Below are 16,492 nucleotides of genomic sequence, written 5' to 3' on the forward strand. Positions count from 1 at the left end.
ATGCAGTAGCACCTGTGTGGAGGTCAGAGGGCAACCTAGTGACGTCAGTTCACTCCTTCAGTCTTTAGACCGGGTACTCAGGTCACCTGCTCACACAGAGAGCCCTCTCCCCGGCTCAGCCTTGTGTAATTGCAGCATTAACACCAGTCCTCTTCTGGCCACTTCCTTCATCCTATGCAGCTGCCAAGGGCTTTGGAGAATGATCACGATACACTGTATCTCTCTTTTACCTTTGTGTACAAATACAAACCTCTATTCCAGAATGAAAGGAAGCATCCCTGTTGGAATTGGCAGTGTTTGGGATTTTCCCATCATTTCTGATATACTGAACCCTGGACTTGATCTTCAGGCTCTCTAGGTCCCCAGAACCTCTTTCTTTCACAAAGCAAACTTGTATTGTGGCAACTAATGCCACCTCCCACCCATGATTGCCCTGGGTGAAAGACTTAAATGGAGTCACAGTAAAGCAAGCTTTAAAACAGTATCCTGGCAGTGAGGAGCCTCATTGGCTGCTGCCTCTGGCACTTTGCCTACCACTCAGGGCTCAAAGGTACAGGCTCTGAGATCATAGCCCGGGATCAGCCTTCTTTCACTGATCCTCCGCTACCCACCCCAGCTATTTAATTTGCCTTGGGTACATGGGTACATGGCTATATGGGTATATGGGTATCCAATCCATCCTAACCCCCAATGAATGGCCCTCCCTCGTGCCAGCCATCCCAGGGAAATCCAAGCTCTTTCTTAGCTCCCCTGGATGGCGAGAAGAGTCCAGCCCCTTAGCCTGGTCACCAAGAACACCATATTCCAGACCCGTAGCTGCTTCACAATTGCTAAAGGAAGCCAAGAGACTTCGGAGGGGTATCAGAAAATACTGGACTGCCTGAGGCACAAAACTCCTAAAAGCTGTTGTTCTCTCCCCAGAGAGCACTTAAATGCATGCACCATTCACAAAAATTGAAAGGGTTGGTAGGAGCCATCCTTAGCTCTCTCAGCTCAGGGATGTCAAGTTAAAATTTCTGTTCTCAGTCCCACAGAGACACATATAAAGAGAAAGCACGAAAGCCGGGCGGTGGTGGCGCACGCCTTTAATCCCAGCACTCGGGAGGCAGAGGCAGGCGAATCTCTGTGAGTTCGAGGCCAGCCTGGTCTACAAGAGCTAGTTCCAGGACAGGCTCTAAAAAAGCTGCAGAGAAACCCTGTCTCGAAAAAAACCAAAAAAAAAAAAAAGAGAGAGAGAGAGAGAGAAAGCACGATGCAGTTCTCTTGGCAATATGGTTTCTGCTAGCCCATAGCCCTTTTGTTCTTTTTTAATTTTTTTTCTGATAAGCAGAGTCAGGGTTTATTAAAGATATTTGATACAGATTTTAGCCACTCAGGTTAGAAAGAAAGTCACTCTGAGGAACACACCCAGAGCATGAATGTGGGCTTCTCAGAATCTCTCTTTTCAGCCAGCTGAGAAAAACTGGTACAACCAGAGAAGGACATCTTTGCAGAACATTCTGGAATCATAATCTGGGAGCAGAGGTTTAGCTATGCCACCAGCCAGCAGTGGCCAGACAGAGGAACTGCAGTGTCTGGCTGCAGGCCATTCCTACCCTATCCCAGCAGCAGAATCTCTAGCCCCATCCTGACCCCTGGTGGCTGCCTTTTAGGTGAGGCAGGGGACTTTCAGGATTCAAGCTCTTCTCTGAGCTAAGAACTATACCTACCTGGTTCTAGAACAGCAGGGAAAATAGTCCTCACCCACCTGCATGGACCCCAGCTGGGATCCCTAAGAATGACATGTCTCCTGTGGCCTCTTCTGGAGAGTCTGACTCACTGTGGTCATCAGACTCCTTCTCAGTAGAAGCCTGGCAGTAAAAGATGTGTGTGTGTGAGCGCGCTTGAAGACATTGCAAGCGTGTAAATGTATGTACATGTGTACATACGTGTTACAATACACAGTCAGTATTGGCCAAGGTGAAGAAAAAACAGACCAGCACTCTCATGCACAATTGCTGAGAGCACAAATTCACACAACCTTTCTAGAAGTGTTCCTGGCAAAATAAAGCCAAACTCTTTAAAAAGAATTTAAAAAAAAAAAAAAAAAAAAAAAAAGGATTTCTAGCCCAGAATGCAGTAATTGTACAGTTAAGAATCCGTCTTCACCGGACAGTGGTGGCACACGCCTTTAATCCCAGAACTTGGGAGGCAGAGGCAGGCAGATCTCTGTGAGTTCGAGAACAGCCTGGTCTACAGAGCGAGTTCTAGGACAGCCAGGGCTGTTCCACAGAGAAACTCTGTCTCAAAAAAAAAAAAAATGTCTTCAAGCTGGAGTTCTATCTCAGTGGTAGAGTGCTTGCCTGGCTTGCGCATGGTTTGGGGTTCCATCTCCAGTGGGTGGGACGGGGGGGGAGGGGGGAGGAGCAAATTCTATATCAAAGCAGGACCTGGCGGGACCTGGTGGTTTGTACACGTCCCTCACTGTTCAGGAAGCTGAGGCCAGTCAAGGCCAATTGAGGTACAAAGGTAGAAAACCTGCCTCAAAAATAGCTAAACAACCAATAGACTAGGGTAACATATGTCTGAAATTTGAAATCAGAGAAGAGAAAACAAAGTTAAGCAAGAGTAATTGCTTGCCAAAGTAAATTATTGATGCCATTGGTAGGGGGAATTCCTGGAAGTTCCTTCATTCATTTGTCTTCCTGGTGTGTGTTTGAAGCTTGCCATGACAGTACCTGTGAGAAGGCTCAGCAGGTAGAAGAAGCATTTGTCACGCACGCACGCCTAAGGGCTGGAGGTGGAGTTTGGGCCCCGAACCTACAGTGAAAAGAAAATCAACTCCACAGAGTTGTCTTCTAACCTTCAGAAGTGCCATGCATGACACACACATGCACATATACACGATAACAAATAAATTTAATTTTTTTTAATTTCCATGGTAAAATGTTTGAAGAAATTGTCACAAGTGGAAAGATTTCTATACAAACATTAACTTTGGGTTTTTGTTTGTTTTGTTGGTTTTTGGGGGGGTCAGGTTGTTGTCGTCTGTTTTTGAGACGGTCTCTCTATGTAGTCCTGGCTGTCCTGGAATTTACTAGTAGACAAGACGTATCTTGAACACAGTGATGCGCCTCTGCCTCATGAATGCCGGGACTGAAGATGTGTCCACCACACCCATATTTGCATGTTTCTGCTATTAAAAACTAATATGGAACCAGATACGATATGCACACCTTTGATCGCAGCACTTGGGAGGCAGAGGCAAGCGGATCTTTGTGAGTTCAAGGACAGCCAGAGTTACATAGTGAGACTCTCTTGAAAAAACACAAAAGAAGAAAGAAAGAAACTGCAAATAACATAAAAATGCTCTTCTAGGGCTGGAAAAATGGCTCAGAGGTTAGGAGCACTGCCTGCTCTTCCAGAGGACCTGAGTTCAATTCCCAGCAACCACATGGTGGCTCACAACCATCTATAATGAGATCTGGTGCCCTCTTCTGGTCTGGTGGCATACATGCAGACAAAACACTGTATACACAATAAATAAATAAATCTTTTTTAAAAAATGTTCTTCTACGATAGGCCAGAGAGCTTGAGCATACCCAGTCAAAGACTGGCAGCCATTCAAGATTCAAGGATATTTTAATGACAGAAAAATATGTTTATAATGTAAAGACAAGTGAACAAATATGATACAAGCTTATAAATATAACACAACAACACACACACAGGCTTGTGTGTTGGAGGAAGGGACCGGAGCAGCCTCAGTTGGTCATTTTCTCTGCATCCCAGCTAATCCCAGAGCCTCCTCGCGCTCTGCCGGCAAGCCTTCCCCACAGTGGTGGACTTGCACCCTCAGACCGTGATGCAGGAAATAAACCCTTCTTCCATTATGTACTTTGTCTTAGCAATGAGGAACACACATACTAACTCGGTAACCTGACACGTGCTAGATTCCGAGGGCTGCTGCATATTAGCACGTTAAATAACACCTAGATCCAGATTCAGTCCCTATAAAAATGAAGCAATGCCACGTTAGTTTTCAAACCACTATTTGTTGGGCATTTAGCATGCCCTGGGAGGGCACTATACTAAATGGTTTTATGGTTTTATCTCCACATAGTATCATACATACTGTTCATATACAGTCATTTCAACCCTTGCTAAAGCGCAATGTCTCCTCTTTAGAGGCCAGCGGTAGCTCAGAAACACCAGGTAAAGTGCTCGGCTTTGTCTGTTTCTGAAGCCCAGCTCTGGCTCCCAGCCTAGACTGCTCGGTTACCATTGGTGTGAGGTTTGGATGAGCTAATGCGGATGGAGGTGCCAAGCCTAGAACCTAGCTCCAGCTCACATCAGTTCCTTCTCCGTGACACTTTCACATTTGTAAACTGTGACAAAGCAAACCAGTTCACTCTCTAGGAGAAAAAAAAAAAAAACAATAAAAATAACAAGTGTCCCTGTTCTGAAAGAGTTGACTGCAGTGACAGGCGAGAAGGCTAGCTCCATCAGGGAAACAGGGGGTGGAGGCAGGACTGTGTGTCCCATACATTTCAGGGTATCCCTTCCCAGATTTTCCCAGGACTTCGCCAAATTCTGTGCCTTAATTTGTATCTTGGAATAGGTTTACAGCTACCCTGTCAATAAGGCCTTGTTCCCAACGTCTACTTACCCCTGACGCCCTTTCTCCAGCAGGAAAGGGAACGGGTGGGATCTAGAGATGTCAGCAGCTCAAGGACAGCCTGAGTGAGACCCAGTCAAAAAATAAATCTAAAACAAAACAAGATCTGAAGGAATATGTCTTTGATCCCAGCATCTGAGAGGCTATGCAGAGGATGCATCCCATATCTGAGGACAGTCTGAGCTTCAGAGTGAGACCCTATTTCATCAAGTGGGAAGGAGGGAGAGGAGAGAAGAGAAGGAGGAAGGAGGGGAGGGGAAGCAAGAAAACCTCATGGGTAAGATCATGGATTTGGCCGCTAGCACTTCAACAAATAATAAGATAGATAGATAGATAGATAGATAGATAGATAGATAGATAGATAGATAGATAGATAGATAAGGGCAAAGAGATAGCTCAGCAGTTAAGAGCATTGGCTGCTCTTCCAGAGGATCCAGGTTTGACTTTCAGCACCCACATAGCAGCTCACAGCTGTCTGTAACTCCACTGCCAGGGGATACAAACCAATGCCCTCTTCTGGCCCCCACGGGCACATGGTGCACAGACATACATTCACACAAGATACCCATACCCATAAAATAATCAAAGTTTAAAAACTAAACAACGAAGTACAGCTCCCCTTTTCTCGAGGAGAGAGGGAAGCTTTGGAAGAAGACGCTGTGGAGAAAGGACTGGAAATCTAGCATAGGCAGTGCCGCCATGCCCGCCTCAGAACCCCCTTGTGTCGGATCTGTCTTAAATTCCTCTTTCCTGGGGAGAAAACCTAAATTAGGTTCCATCTCTAAGTCCTCCTCCCACCCTATGAACTTGCCATGGTCCTCACTACACTAGATGCTCTTGACAGCTGTTTCCTCCACTAACTGAAGGAGTCTACAGCACAGACCACTGGCTCGCTAGCTCCTGGGCATGAGCCTCCAAGTGCATGGTAAATATGTAGATGCTTAATGAGAAATGAATGAATGAATAAACTGACTATCATGTGTCAAGAGGACCTATAGCTGCCCTGGGTTTTCTCATTGTTGTTATTGTTTGGTTTGGGTGCTGGGGATGAACTCAGGGCCTTGCTCATGTGAGGCACAAGCTCTACTACTAAGCTAGCACCCCCACTACCTGCTACTGCCCTGTTTTGTTCTCTTTAAAGATGTGGTCTCTACTGGGTGTAGTGTCATTGCATGTAATCCCAGCACTCAGGAGGCTCAAGCAGGAGAATAATGAATGCTATGGACCTGGGCTGCATAATGAGACCCTATCTCAAAAACCAAAAAATAATCAAAAGTTTTCCCTTCCCTGGAGGCTTAAACTTTTAGAGAAACACAGCGTGAGTCAGGGAAATGGCTCAGCAGCTTGCCACACGATTGATTGATTGATTGATTGATTGATTCTACAACCTGAGTTCAAGCCATGGAACCAAGGTAAAATCAGACGCAATGACCCTCATCTACAAGCCTAAGGTTCCTCAGAGGGAGGTAGAGGCGGGAAAATACATTGAAGGCTCTGGCCAGCAAGCCTGGAGTACACTGCAAAGCAGAAACAAGAGCTGTCTCAACAAAACAGGAGACAGTGACTTCCGAAGAACTTGTTCTCTGATCTCTCTCCCTCTCTCTCCCTCTCTCTCTCTCTCTCTCTCTCTCTCTCTCTCTCTCTCTCTCACACACACACACACACACACACACACACACACCACAAAAAATACATAAGAAAAACACAATGCATGTTGGGCGGTGGTGGCACATGCCTTTAATCCCAGCACTCAAGAGCCAGAGGCAGGTAGTTTTCTGTAAGCTTGATTCCAGACTGGTTTTCAGAGTGAGTTCCAAGACAGCCAGGAATGTTTCACAAAAAAAAAACAAAAAACAAAAAAACAAAAAAAAAAAACCTGTCTCAGAAAAACAAACAAACAAACAAAAGAATCACAATGCAAAAAGAGAAATCCCTATTTATTTATTCCCATCTTTGCACTCTTTATTTTTACCCAGTGTAACCCTTGACCTTAGGGGATATCCTCAAGCACAGATTCCTGGGAGAAACTGAAAGGCTCAAATAATCCCAAGCTAGCTAGAGTCCAGTGATACAGCACATGTTTTCTCGAAGACCAGGGATTCAATTCCCAGCACCATGAAAAGGAAACAGCTGAAGTCTGGTGTTCCCATTCTAGCTCTGCCACCTCTGCTGGGTGGAGCCGGGTGTGTGACTTCTCCTCCTGGGCTTTAGTCCTCTTTATATAAAGGTGTGGGGCCGAGAGTGGACAACAGGGACCAGACCCTATGGGAAAAGAAAAATAACTGCATACAATTGGTTGCTCCCACTGTATGACTGGATAGTGCCTCCTCCCCTAAAATGCTTAAGGGCAGGCATAGAACTGGAGGCAGCCTGGGGGAAGCTGAGGAGGGTGGGAAAGGCGATTGCGCCCGCAGACTGTCAGTACCGGTATGGTCTAGTTATACTGTCACTCGGATGAGTGGACAGGCTGAAGGGCCACAGCGAGAGCCTGCTCAAGCAACCTATGTATCCTCACTTCTATGCTGCAAAATAGAAGACTCCAGAACCCCAAGATGTTGATGGCCTCCTCAAACTTGACCCACACACACACTAAAATATCGACACTTCCTTCAGAGGGACAACCAGACAGAGACAGTTGGTGAAGACAGGGGATAATGCGTATTCGCGTGGCCAGGCTTCCTGGCAGGGCCCCCGTTTCTAGCTGCCTCAGAAACTGTGAGAGGGTGGGTGCAACCTTGAAGAGGAATTTGAGATGAATGGACAGAGGTATCCATATCCAAGCTCAAATGCTTCCTGGCTTGGGGCCAAGCAGCTGGCCGGTTCATCCCTCTCTCCAGGGTCCCCACAAACACCACTTCCGGGCCTCCTGCTTCAGTCTGGGCTCTTCCTGCCAGGATGGATTTCTATTCCCATGCCTGCCCTTTCTCTGCAGAGCTTTCTCCCTCCCATCCCAACCCTGATTCCGCTCGCTCTCGTCGGCTCCCTATCTGTTTCTGTTCCCCTCCAATCGTCCTCCCCTTATTCTCTCCCTAGCCATCTCTCATCAGCATTGGACTAGGTCTTCCGTGCCGGGTGTATTCCCCCATCTCTCCTCCCCGCCTTATCACCCCTGCACCTCATTCTTTATATCCCTCTCGCCCTCCCGGTCTCCCCAGCATCTCTCCTCCCCCACCTGGCTCTGGCCTCCCCCTGCCTCCCCATCTAAAGCGCCGACTCCTCCCCCTAGCTCCTCTCCCCTCCCCTCCGCCTCACTCCACTCCTTGCCTGCAAGCCAGGGTTTCTTTCCACCGTGGGGGTCTCGGAGCCTCCCATTCTCCTCTCCACCTGCCTTCTTCCTCACCTCAGGAGTAGTGAGCCCCCATTTTTTTCTGCCTGGGCATCCTCTCTCCACCCACCCACCCCCCATCATTGCCACTGAATCTTCTCCCCACCCTCTCCGCTCTGCTCCTCTCTGCCCCTTTAAATCTGCCTGGCCCAGCCTCCCCCTTGATGCTTTGGAGCAAACATTGATTTGTGCTGGGATGGAATTGCAATTTTGATTTTTTTTCCCTCTCCCAACCATAAGAAGAAAAAAATAAAAACACCCCCTCTTGCTAGCCCCCTCCTCTTTCCCATCCAGCTCCCAGCTCCTCTTTGCTGTCTCCGTTCAAGGCAGATTTTCCCCTCTACATTCATTCTCACCCCCACCCTGCCACTACCTCACCCCCAACACTAGCCTGCACCTTCAGCCGAAGAGAGGGGACTCTCCCAAAGCTCCCCCACCTTCCTTCTCTGGTTGTGGCAGTCTTTCCGGAAGGGAAGGGGGTTTGGCTTGTCCGGGTGAGGTGTGAGTGGAGGGACCCTGCCATGGAAACTGCGCCCGGGAGGCAGCCTGAGCCCCAGCCCACATGGTGAGTAACCTGTCCCCTCCCTTTCGCCAGTCTGCTCACCCCTACCCTCATCGTCCCCCCCCCCCCATCCCCATTCTACCATCGGCCCACCTGGGTCCGGATTTCCAGCTACATTTTTACCTCCGCCTCCCCCGCACCCGGGTTTGCTAGCGAAGCCAAAGAATCAAGGCAGAGGGGTCCATATAGCCAAGGAAAGCAGGTGTCGTCGGGAGACCCTGCCCAGGCCCCTCCCAAGTCCCCCACCTCCAACTGCCATGCACACGCCATACTCTGGGGTTCTAGGTTGGAGAAATAGGGCTCGGGATCGGGACTGGGACCCCAAGTCCCGGGAGGCACCCTCTTCAAGTTGGGAGGGATGGGAAAGCCCCCTTGCTTTCAGTGCTTGGGAGCTGCTGAAAGATGCTACCCAGGGGGGATGGGAGGAGGGCTGGAGGGCGGTGCTGATGCCCTAGAGCCACCGGCAGGGGAGCGGCAGGCTCTCCACTTGCCTCGATCTCTACTTGCACCCCTCTTTCTCCGCAGCCATTCAGGATGAGGGTCCGGCCCTGCCTGCCCGCGCTGGGGCCCCTCCGCCCAGCCCCGGTCTAACTGCCCCCGCCCCCAGGCCTCGCCCGGCCCCCAGGCCCCCAGCCGGCTCTCCAGCCCCAGGATGCGCTAAGTCGCCGGGGGGCTGAGGCCGCGCCAACTACATGCATGTCCCCCGGGGGCAAGTTCGACTTTGACGACGGGGGCTGCTACGTGGGGGGCTGGGAGGCGGGGCGGGCACATGGCTACGGCGTGTGCACCGGGCCCGGCGCCCAGGGAGAGTACAGCGGCTGCTGGGCGCACGGCTTCGAGTCGTTGGGTGTCTTCACGGGGCCCGGCGGACACAGCTACCAGGGCCACTGGCAGCAGGGCAAGCGCGAAGGGCTGGGCGTGGAGCGCAAGAGCCGCTGGACCTACCGCGGCGAGTGGCTGGGCGGGCTGAAGGGGCGCAGCGGCGTGTGGGAGAGCGTGTCCGGCCTGCGCTACGCCGGGCTCTGGAAGGACGGCTTCCAGGACGGCTACGGCACCGAGACCTACTCCGACGGAGGTGCGGGGCCCGGCCCACTACTGTCTGCCCGTCCGCGTGCGCCTCCCGCCGGCCTGCGGCGCGTGTGCCTTCCCCAGCCTTCCGCCCTCCACGCCCTGCTATTCCCTTCCTCCATCCTCCATCCCTAGCCATATGCGTGCGGTGCGCCAGCCTTCTGTTTCCAGTGTTCCCGAGTGTCCCTCACACCACACCATCCCCCCCAGCCCCCATCTTCCTGACTCTCCCATCACCACCAAAGTCATACTTCCTCATTTGACAGTCTCCTGCATGCTTCTCCCTCACCCCAATCTGCCTGCCCCTTCCACTTACCCTCTCTACCTGCCTGACCCCTCTCCACCTAACGTATTCTTCCAGTCAGTTTGTGCTCTGCCTTCCTGTTTGTCTGTCACGTGCCGTTTTTTACTCACCACCACCTGTCAGCCTGTGCATCACAGCCTCTGGGCCACCTGTCCTTCATACACTCCAGCCTGCTGGTTTCTCTGCCTTTCCCCAGTCCACTGACACTGCCAAAATCCACGTATTTTATGCTACCTACATGTCTTCATCTGCTCTTCCACACTTACCAAGCGAAGCCTAGCCTGTCCCTTCCCAGACCTCCACGCTAACTACTTCCCTTTCACTTGTCGCTTGGGCTTCCAAGGGCTTTGGGACCACGGACTGCTGGGTCTGGGAGCCCAGTGAAATGTTCTGACTCTTTTAACTCCTATACATCCACAGGCACCTACCAAGGCCAGTGGCAGGCCGGGAAGCGCCACGGCTACGGGGTGCGCCAGAGTGTACCCTACCACCAGGCGGCGCTTCTGCGCTCACCCCGCCGCACCTCCCTGGACTCGGGCCACAGCGACCCCCCGACGCCACCTCCGCCCCTACCCCTACCAGGAGATGAAGGAGGCAGCCCAGCCTCTGGCTCTCGAGGTGGCTTTGTGCTGGCGGGGCCAGGGGACACCGATGGGGCGTCCTCCCGTAAGCGCATTCCAGCAGCAGGTGGATTCTTCCGCCGGTCACTGCTGCTCAGCGGGCTCCGGGCTGGTGGGCGCCGCAGCTCCCTGGGCAGCAAGAGGGGGTCTCTACGCAGCGAGGTGAGCAGCGAAGTTGGCAGTACAGGACCCCCGGGCTCTGAGGCCAGCGGGCCCCCTATCCCAGCGCCACCCGCCCTCATCGAGGGCTCAGCCACTGAGGTGTACGCTGGTGAGTGGCGTGCAGACCGGCGCAGTGGCTATGGAGTGAGCCAGAGATCCAACGGGCTGCGCTATGAAGGCGAGTGGCTGGGCAACCGAAGGCACGGATATGGACGCACCACCCGGCCGGATGGCTCCCGCGAGGAGGGCAAGTACAAGCGCAACCGGCTGGTGCACGGGGGGCGTGTCCGCAGCCTCCTGCCTCTGGCCCTTAGACGGGGCAAAATCAAGGAGAAGGTGGACAGGGCTGTCGAAGGTGCCCGTCGAGCTGTGAGTGCTGCCCGCCAACGCCAGGAAATCGCTGCTGCCAGGTGGGCATCTGGTACATAGAGCAGAACAGGGTTTTAAGAGGAGAGGACCCTCTGGGTGCTATGCTTAAAAGAGAGCTAAAACCAAGGCCTACAGCCTGGTGGGGAAGCATGAGTAGGCCTATGGAGCTGGCATGTTTAGACCTGAGGCTGTAGGCGGATGTGGGTGTAACTTTGGGTGGCTGAGTGTTGGAGGGAGGTAGTAAGACTGCACCGCAGTGTATTTTGTGGAGACGTGTGCCTTTGGTGTAGCTGGGACAGTGGACACTACTTTGTGCAGGCCCGGAAACCTCCCTGGTCTTCCTGTTGCTCAGCTCACCCAGCCTTCAGACCTCAGACCGGGAGCATCCATCCTGGACAGAACACCTGGGTCCCTTCCTCACTAGCTCCCAGGCTGACTTTATTTCAGCCTTGGCCCTGGCGTAGGTCTAGTTTTTACAGCTGAAATCTAGTCTCTACCAGCTTGTCTTTCTCTGCCTCCTTCTGCTTCGGTTTGAAGGGAGGAGTCTTGCCTCTAAAGAAGACTTTTCTTTCAGTAAATCAGAGTACATTTCCATGCATCAGACCTTTGTTATCTAAAGCAGTAATGACCAAGAAGAATATAACATAAGCCACCTGTGGTGGCTCAGGCCTGTAATCCCAGTGTTCAGGAAGCAGAGGCAGGTGGATCACTGAGTCTGAGGCTGGTCTTCAGAGATAGTTACAGAACAACCAGGCCTACACAAAGAGACCCTGTCTCAAAAAAAGAAAAAGAAAAAAGATTAAAAAGAGACAAGTTACAAGTTAAGTAAATTTCAATAATATATTTGTATTTAAGCAGTATTTCCAAAAATTTTATCCTTTAACCAATTATAATTTGCATTCCTTCTGGATTCATTAAAATGTTGCATGTCTTTTTCGCTCTGTTTGAGACCAGTCACATTTTGAGTGCTTAATAGTTCTATGGATTCTGACCACTGAATTAGATAACACAGACCTAAGAATAACCAAAATTCATTTGGAATGAAACTCAGAGACCCTTGCTTTATATGGCTCACACCCATTTGAGTTTGTATGTATTGTCTCCTTTAAAGAGAATGAGGACACTTCAGAGGGCCAATGATCAGGATATGCCCAAATATGTATCAATGAGTTTTTTAATTATGTAATGGGCAGGTTGTTGTTGATGCGCACATGTGTGAATATGATTAAGTATGAACATGTGTGAATGTCCTGGGTAGATGACTGGGACAGAGAATGTGCATCTGTAGATGTGTCTGAGCGTATGGGCACTAGAACCTAGGGGCGAAAGCCAGGACAGAGGGAGATCAGAGCATCATGAAACATTTTGGGCTCGGTAGGGTGGAGGCATGTGCAGTGGGGAAAAAACTGATCTCACTAACTAGAAGATCAGGCAGTGGGAAGAAGCTGGCTGGTCTCCCGAGCAACAGGCCTGGCAACCCTGATTGGCTGCTGGCTGTCATGGTAACAGTAGAGCCTCAGCAGCAGGTACATCTGCCAGGTAGCTTGAGTCTGGCCTGATGCCTGAGCATAGGCTAAGTCGACTGCCGAGACTTGATAATCCACACCCTCCATGTCAAAAGCCACAGGTTATTGTCATGTTTGTGGCCATCAGCATAACTCAGTACAACCCAAGGGTGAACCTCAGAGCCGCTCAGAACCCAGCTCAGTTCCAGGACAGGATTAGTCATAAACATCCTCAAAACCCCGAATACAACAGGGTTATCTTATGTCCCTCCCAGCAGGCTCTGAAGTCCTTAGCCCACCAGCTTTGAAGGAGGGAAGCCGACTATATGCCCAAGGTACACAGTAGGAAGTTCACCTAGAAGTATAGTGAATGCCACCAACCACCAGACACAAACTGCCTTTCTTAGATGGATTTTAAGAAGGCCCATGACCAAAAAGAGTCAGACCCTTACATAGCAAGTCCATCTGATCATTTCTGCTCCTTTGTGCCTCATTTCAGTCTGGATTACAGAAGCAGCTGGAGGACTCTAAACCACCCAACAGCAGAGGGTGGGATGGAGTGGAACTTGAGGAAGCATCTGGAAACAGAGAACTAGAATCAGTGAGGGAGTGAGGGCTGACAATAAAGTGAACTGAACACAAGGAGGAGCAGGCTAGGACAGCAAGTGGGGCACAGAAGGCGGACTGGATTTACATGGGCAGAACTGCGAAAGTGAGACAGCGGGTACCCTGGCAGGGAAAGGCGATCCGGCTGTTAGAGAGAGTTCTAGATCTCAGAGATGCACTGGGGTGGGCAGAGGCATCACCAGGAACAGAGGAGAAGGCTGTGACAACAGATTAGGCCAAACGAAATCAAGACTGGTTGAAGTAGGGTTAAATAAAGCGGCTTGCAGTGTGAAATGGACGGGACAAAAGGGTGGTTGAACTAGGGCATCATCACTATTAGAGCAGGATAAGGGTACCAGACAGTGCCTTACACCCACAGAAAAGTGTTTGACCCTAGGGGGCTGGAGGGGTTGGTAGGATCCATAGGTACCAACGACAAAGCAAGCAGCAACAGGGCTGCAGAGCAGTTGCCAAGAAAGCAAAGGCTCATTAAGCAGGAGCAGGCCAGCAGTGGGTGACAGAGCTGGGAGGAGGGGAGCTGGCCCTGCAGCTGGAAGAGTGAAGTGTTACTACAGGACCTAAGGGTAGAAGGGAGGGTAGAAGGGCGTGTGAGGAGAGGGTGTGATGACAGTATACAGCCCAGAACTAAGCCTAGAAACAAGTCGGGGAGTTGTCCCGGCCTCAGCCGCAGCCGGCTTTGTGCAGGGAGATGAGGACTCCAGAGACAGCTCAAATCAGGCAGATGTGATGTGGTCGGGAGAGGGGAAGGGGCTGGAGCATCAGAGCATGGATAAAGTGATGTGGCGGGAAGTCAGACAAGTCCCTGTCCCTGGGACCCAACAGGGCAGCCGACGCCCTCCTAAAAGCAGTGGCAGCCAGCAGCGTCGCCGAGAAGGCTGTGGAGGCAGCGCGAATGGCCAAACTGATAGCCCAGGACCTACAACCCATGTTAGAGGCCCCAGGTGAGGTGTGGGTATCCTGTGGGAGGGCAGAGTTCCTTGGGGAGCTGGGGAGGCACTTGCAGGTGGGGGACACGGAGATCTGGGGGTGGAAAAGACAAAGGGATGGAGGTGGAACTGCGCATGTATGAGGCGAGGTAATGGAGGGTTTGGGGTCTGGTGATGAGAAACTCCGAGCCTGGAGGTAACCAGAATCCTGGAAGGTGCTAATCAAGGAATAAGCTGCAAGTGTCGCTGGCTCCTGGCCAGTTAAACCCCACTGATTCCTGGCTGTTCCTGCCCAGGCCGCAGACCCAGACATGATTCAGGCGGTTCTGACACGGAGCCTTTGGATGAGGACAGCCCTGGGGTATACGAGAATGGACTGACTCCCTCAGAGGGCTCTCCGGAACTGCCCAGCAGCCCCGCCCACTCCCACCAACCTTGGCGAGCCCCTGCCTGCCGGAGCCCACTGCCTCCTAGAGGGGACTGGGGTCCCTTCTCCAGTCCTAAAGCTTGGCCCGAGGAGTGGGGAGGTCCTCCGGAGCAGGCAGAAGAACTAGCCGGCTATGAGGCTGAGGATGAGGCCGGGATGCAGGGTCCAGGACCCAGAGATGGTTCCCCGCTTCTCGGAGGCTGCAGTGACAGTTCAGGAAGCCTTCGAGAGGAGGAGGGGGAAGATGAAGAGTCCTTGCCCCAACTGAGGGCCCCAGGAGGCTCAGAGTCTGAGCCTGCCACCACACCAGTTTTGAGGGGCCTGTCTTCAAGGGGTCCTGATGCTGGGTGCCTGATGGAAGAGTTTGAGGAGCCTGCTGCCACCGAGAGGCCTGCCCAGCCGGTGAGCCCCCCTTTATGCCCTCTTAGTTGCAAAGCCCTGCCTCTCACCCCTTCCAGACTTCTGTATAATCCCCCTGAGGGACTTCAATTTCCCTCAGCTTCCTCTCTGCCTGGCCAGTCTTGGACCATATCCCACTCTATAAAAAAAAGGAGGGGGTAACTTTCCAGCTCAGAGGAACCTTGGAGACCTTCAAGTCCAGCCTTCTCAGGGGGCACTTCTCAGATCCCAGGCACTTAAGTAACCTACCCCTAGCTACAAACTAAAGAATTAGTGGTGGAATCAGACCACTTTTTCCTGCTCTCCTTCCATATGATTTCCAGCCCCGGTTTCCTGCTCCACCCCCACCCCCACCTCCATACTTTCTCTCTTTGGTGCCCAGAAATAGGAAAAAATTGTTCCTCCCAACCCTCACTCACCCTCCCTCTCCTGGGAAGAAGGGAATGGGGGGAGAGGCAGAAAATTGGGAGAGGCGGAGAGTTTCTCCAGAACCCTCTGCTCTGATTGGATTCCAGGCCTTCTCCCATCTCCTAGCAACCACATCCTCCCTCTGCCTTACTGCAGTACTGGCTGCTGCTGCCAATGTCTGCTACTAAGGCCAGGCACCTTCTGCTTTGCCCACATGATGTGCTGGGGATGGGGGAGAGTGGTGGTGGGTGGGAGGAGGCAGTGCTGTCTATCTTCAGAGTGTGAGGCCAGGGCCCTGTGTAGGAAGAAGGGAGGTGCTTCATGATCTGAAATGAGGGTGGACTCTTCCACTCCTACCTGTGCAGAGAGGATTCTGGGACCCTTCGGTTTTGTTACTAAAGCCAGGACAGGGAGGTGGGACCTAGCACTTGGCTGCAAGGACTGAACTGACTTCACCCTCTGTCTCTTTAGGGAGCTGCCAACCCCCTGGTGGTGGGAGCCGTGGCCTTGCTGGACCTCAGCCTGGCGTTCCTGTTCTCCCAGCTCCTCACCTGAGGCGACGTCCTGGCCTCCTGGCTTTGGTTGCCTGCCTCTCCACCCACTTTGACCTGCCTTTTTCTCTTTCCCCTCCTACTTGTGTTTTCTCTCTCTTTCCTTTTTTCTGTGCCCCTTTCTTTTTGTCTCTTGCTTCTCAGTTCCTTCTCTTCTTTGAGATGGTCTCATTTATTCTGGACCTGTCTCTGATCTTCCTCGTTTTCTCTCCCACCCAACCCCTTCTCTCTCTAGATTGTTTACATATGAAGGGCTGTTCTCCCTCAGAGCTGCAGAGTTGGCTCTCTTCTCTGAGACACACAAATCTAAGTCAGACCATTGCCCCCATATCCTCCCCAACCTTTTCTTTAAGTCAAAACTTCACCAAGGGTGGGGGTTTGGTATCCTGAGGAGTCTCCTGGAATCTGAGGGGAGGGGAGGAAGACAATAAGAGGTGACTGTATGCCAGACAAGGCACTGGCTGAGTCACTTGGGGCCTACTGGCCCAAATGGAAAACTGTAAGAAGAGAAGCCTCCACTCAGACCTTCCAGAACCCAGCTAAGTTCTTGCCTAACTTGATCCTTGCCCCAGGGAGAAAAGG

The 16,492-nt window shown here is 51.7% G+C and overlaps 1 protein-coding gene across 1 annotated transcript; it reads left to right on the top strand.

The window, feature by feature from the left end:
- The first annotated feature begins 9,236 nt into the window (after positions 1 to 9,236).
- On the top strand, positions 9,237 to 15,914 carry Jph4 (junctophilin 4). The gene is given in 6 exon segments (XM_038310580.2): positions 9,237 to 9,247; positions 9,249 to 9,619; positions 10,337 to 11,108; positions 14,022 to 14,140; positions 14,422 to 14,954; positions 15,831 to 15,914. Coding segments are annotated over 6 exon segments (1,890 nt in total).
- Positions 15,915 to 16,492: the final 578 nt, after the last annotated feature.

Source organism: Arvicola amphibius, chromosome 13 (genome assembly GCF_903992535.2).
Source record: "Arvicola amphibius chromosome 13, mArvAmp1.2, whole genome shotgun sequence".
NCBI lineage: Eukaryota > Metazoa > Chordata > Mammalia > Rodentia > Cricetidae > Arvicola > Arvicola amphibius.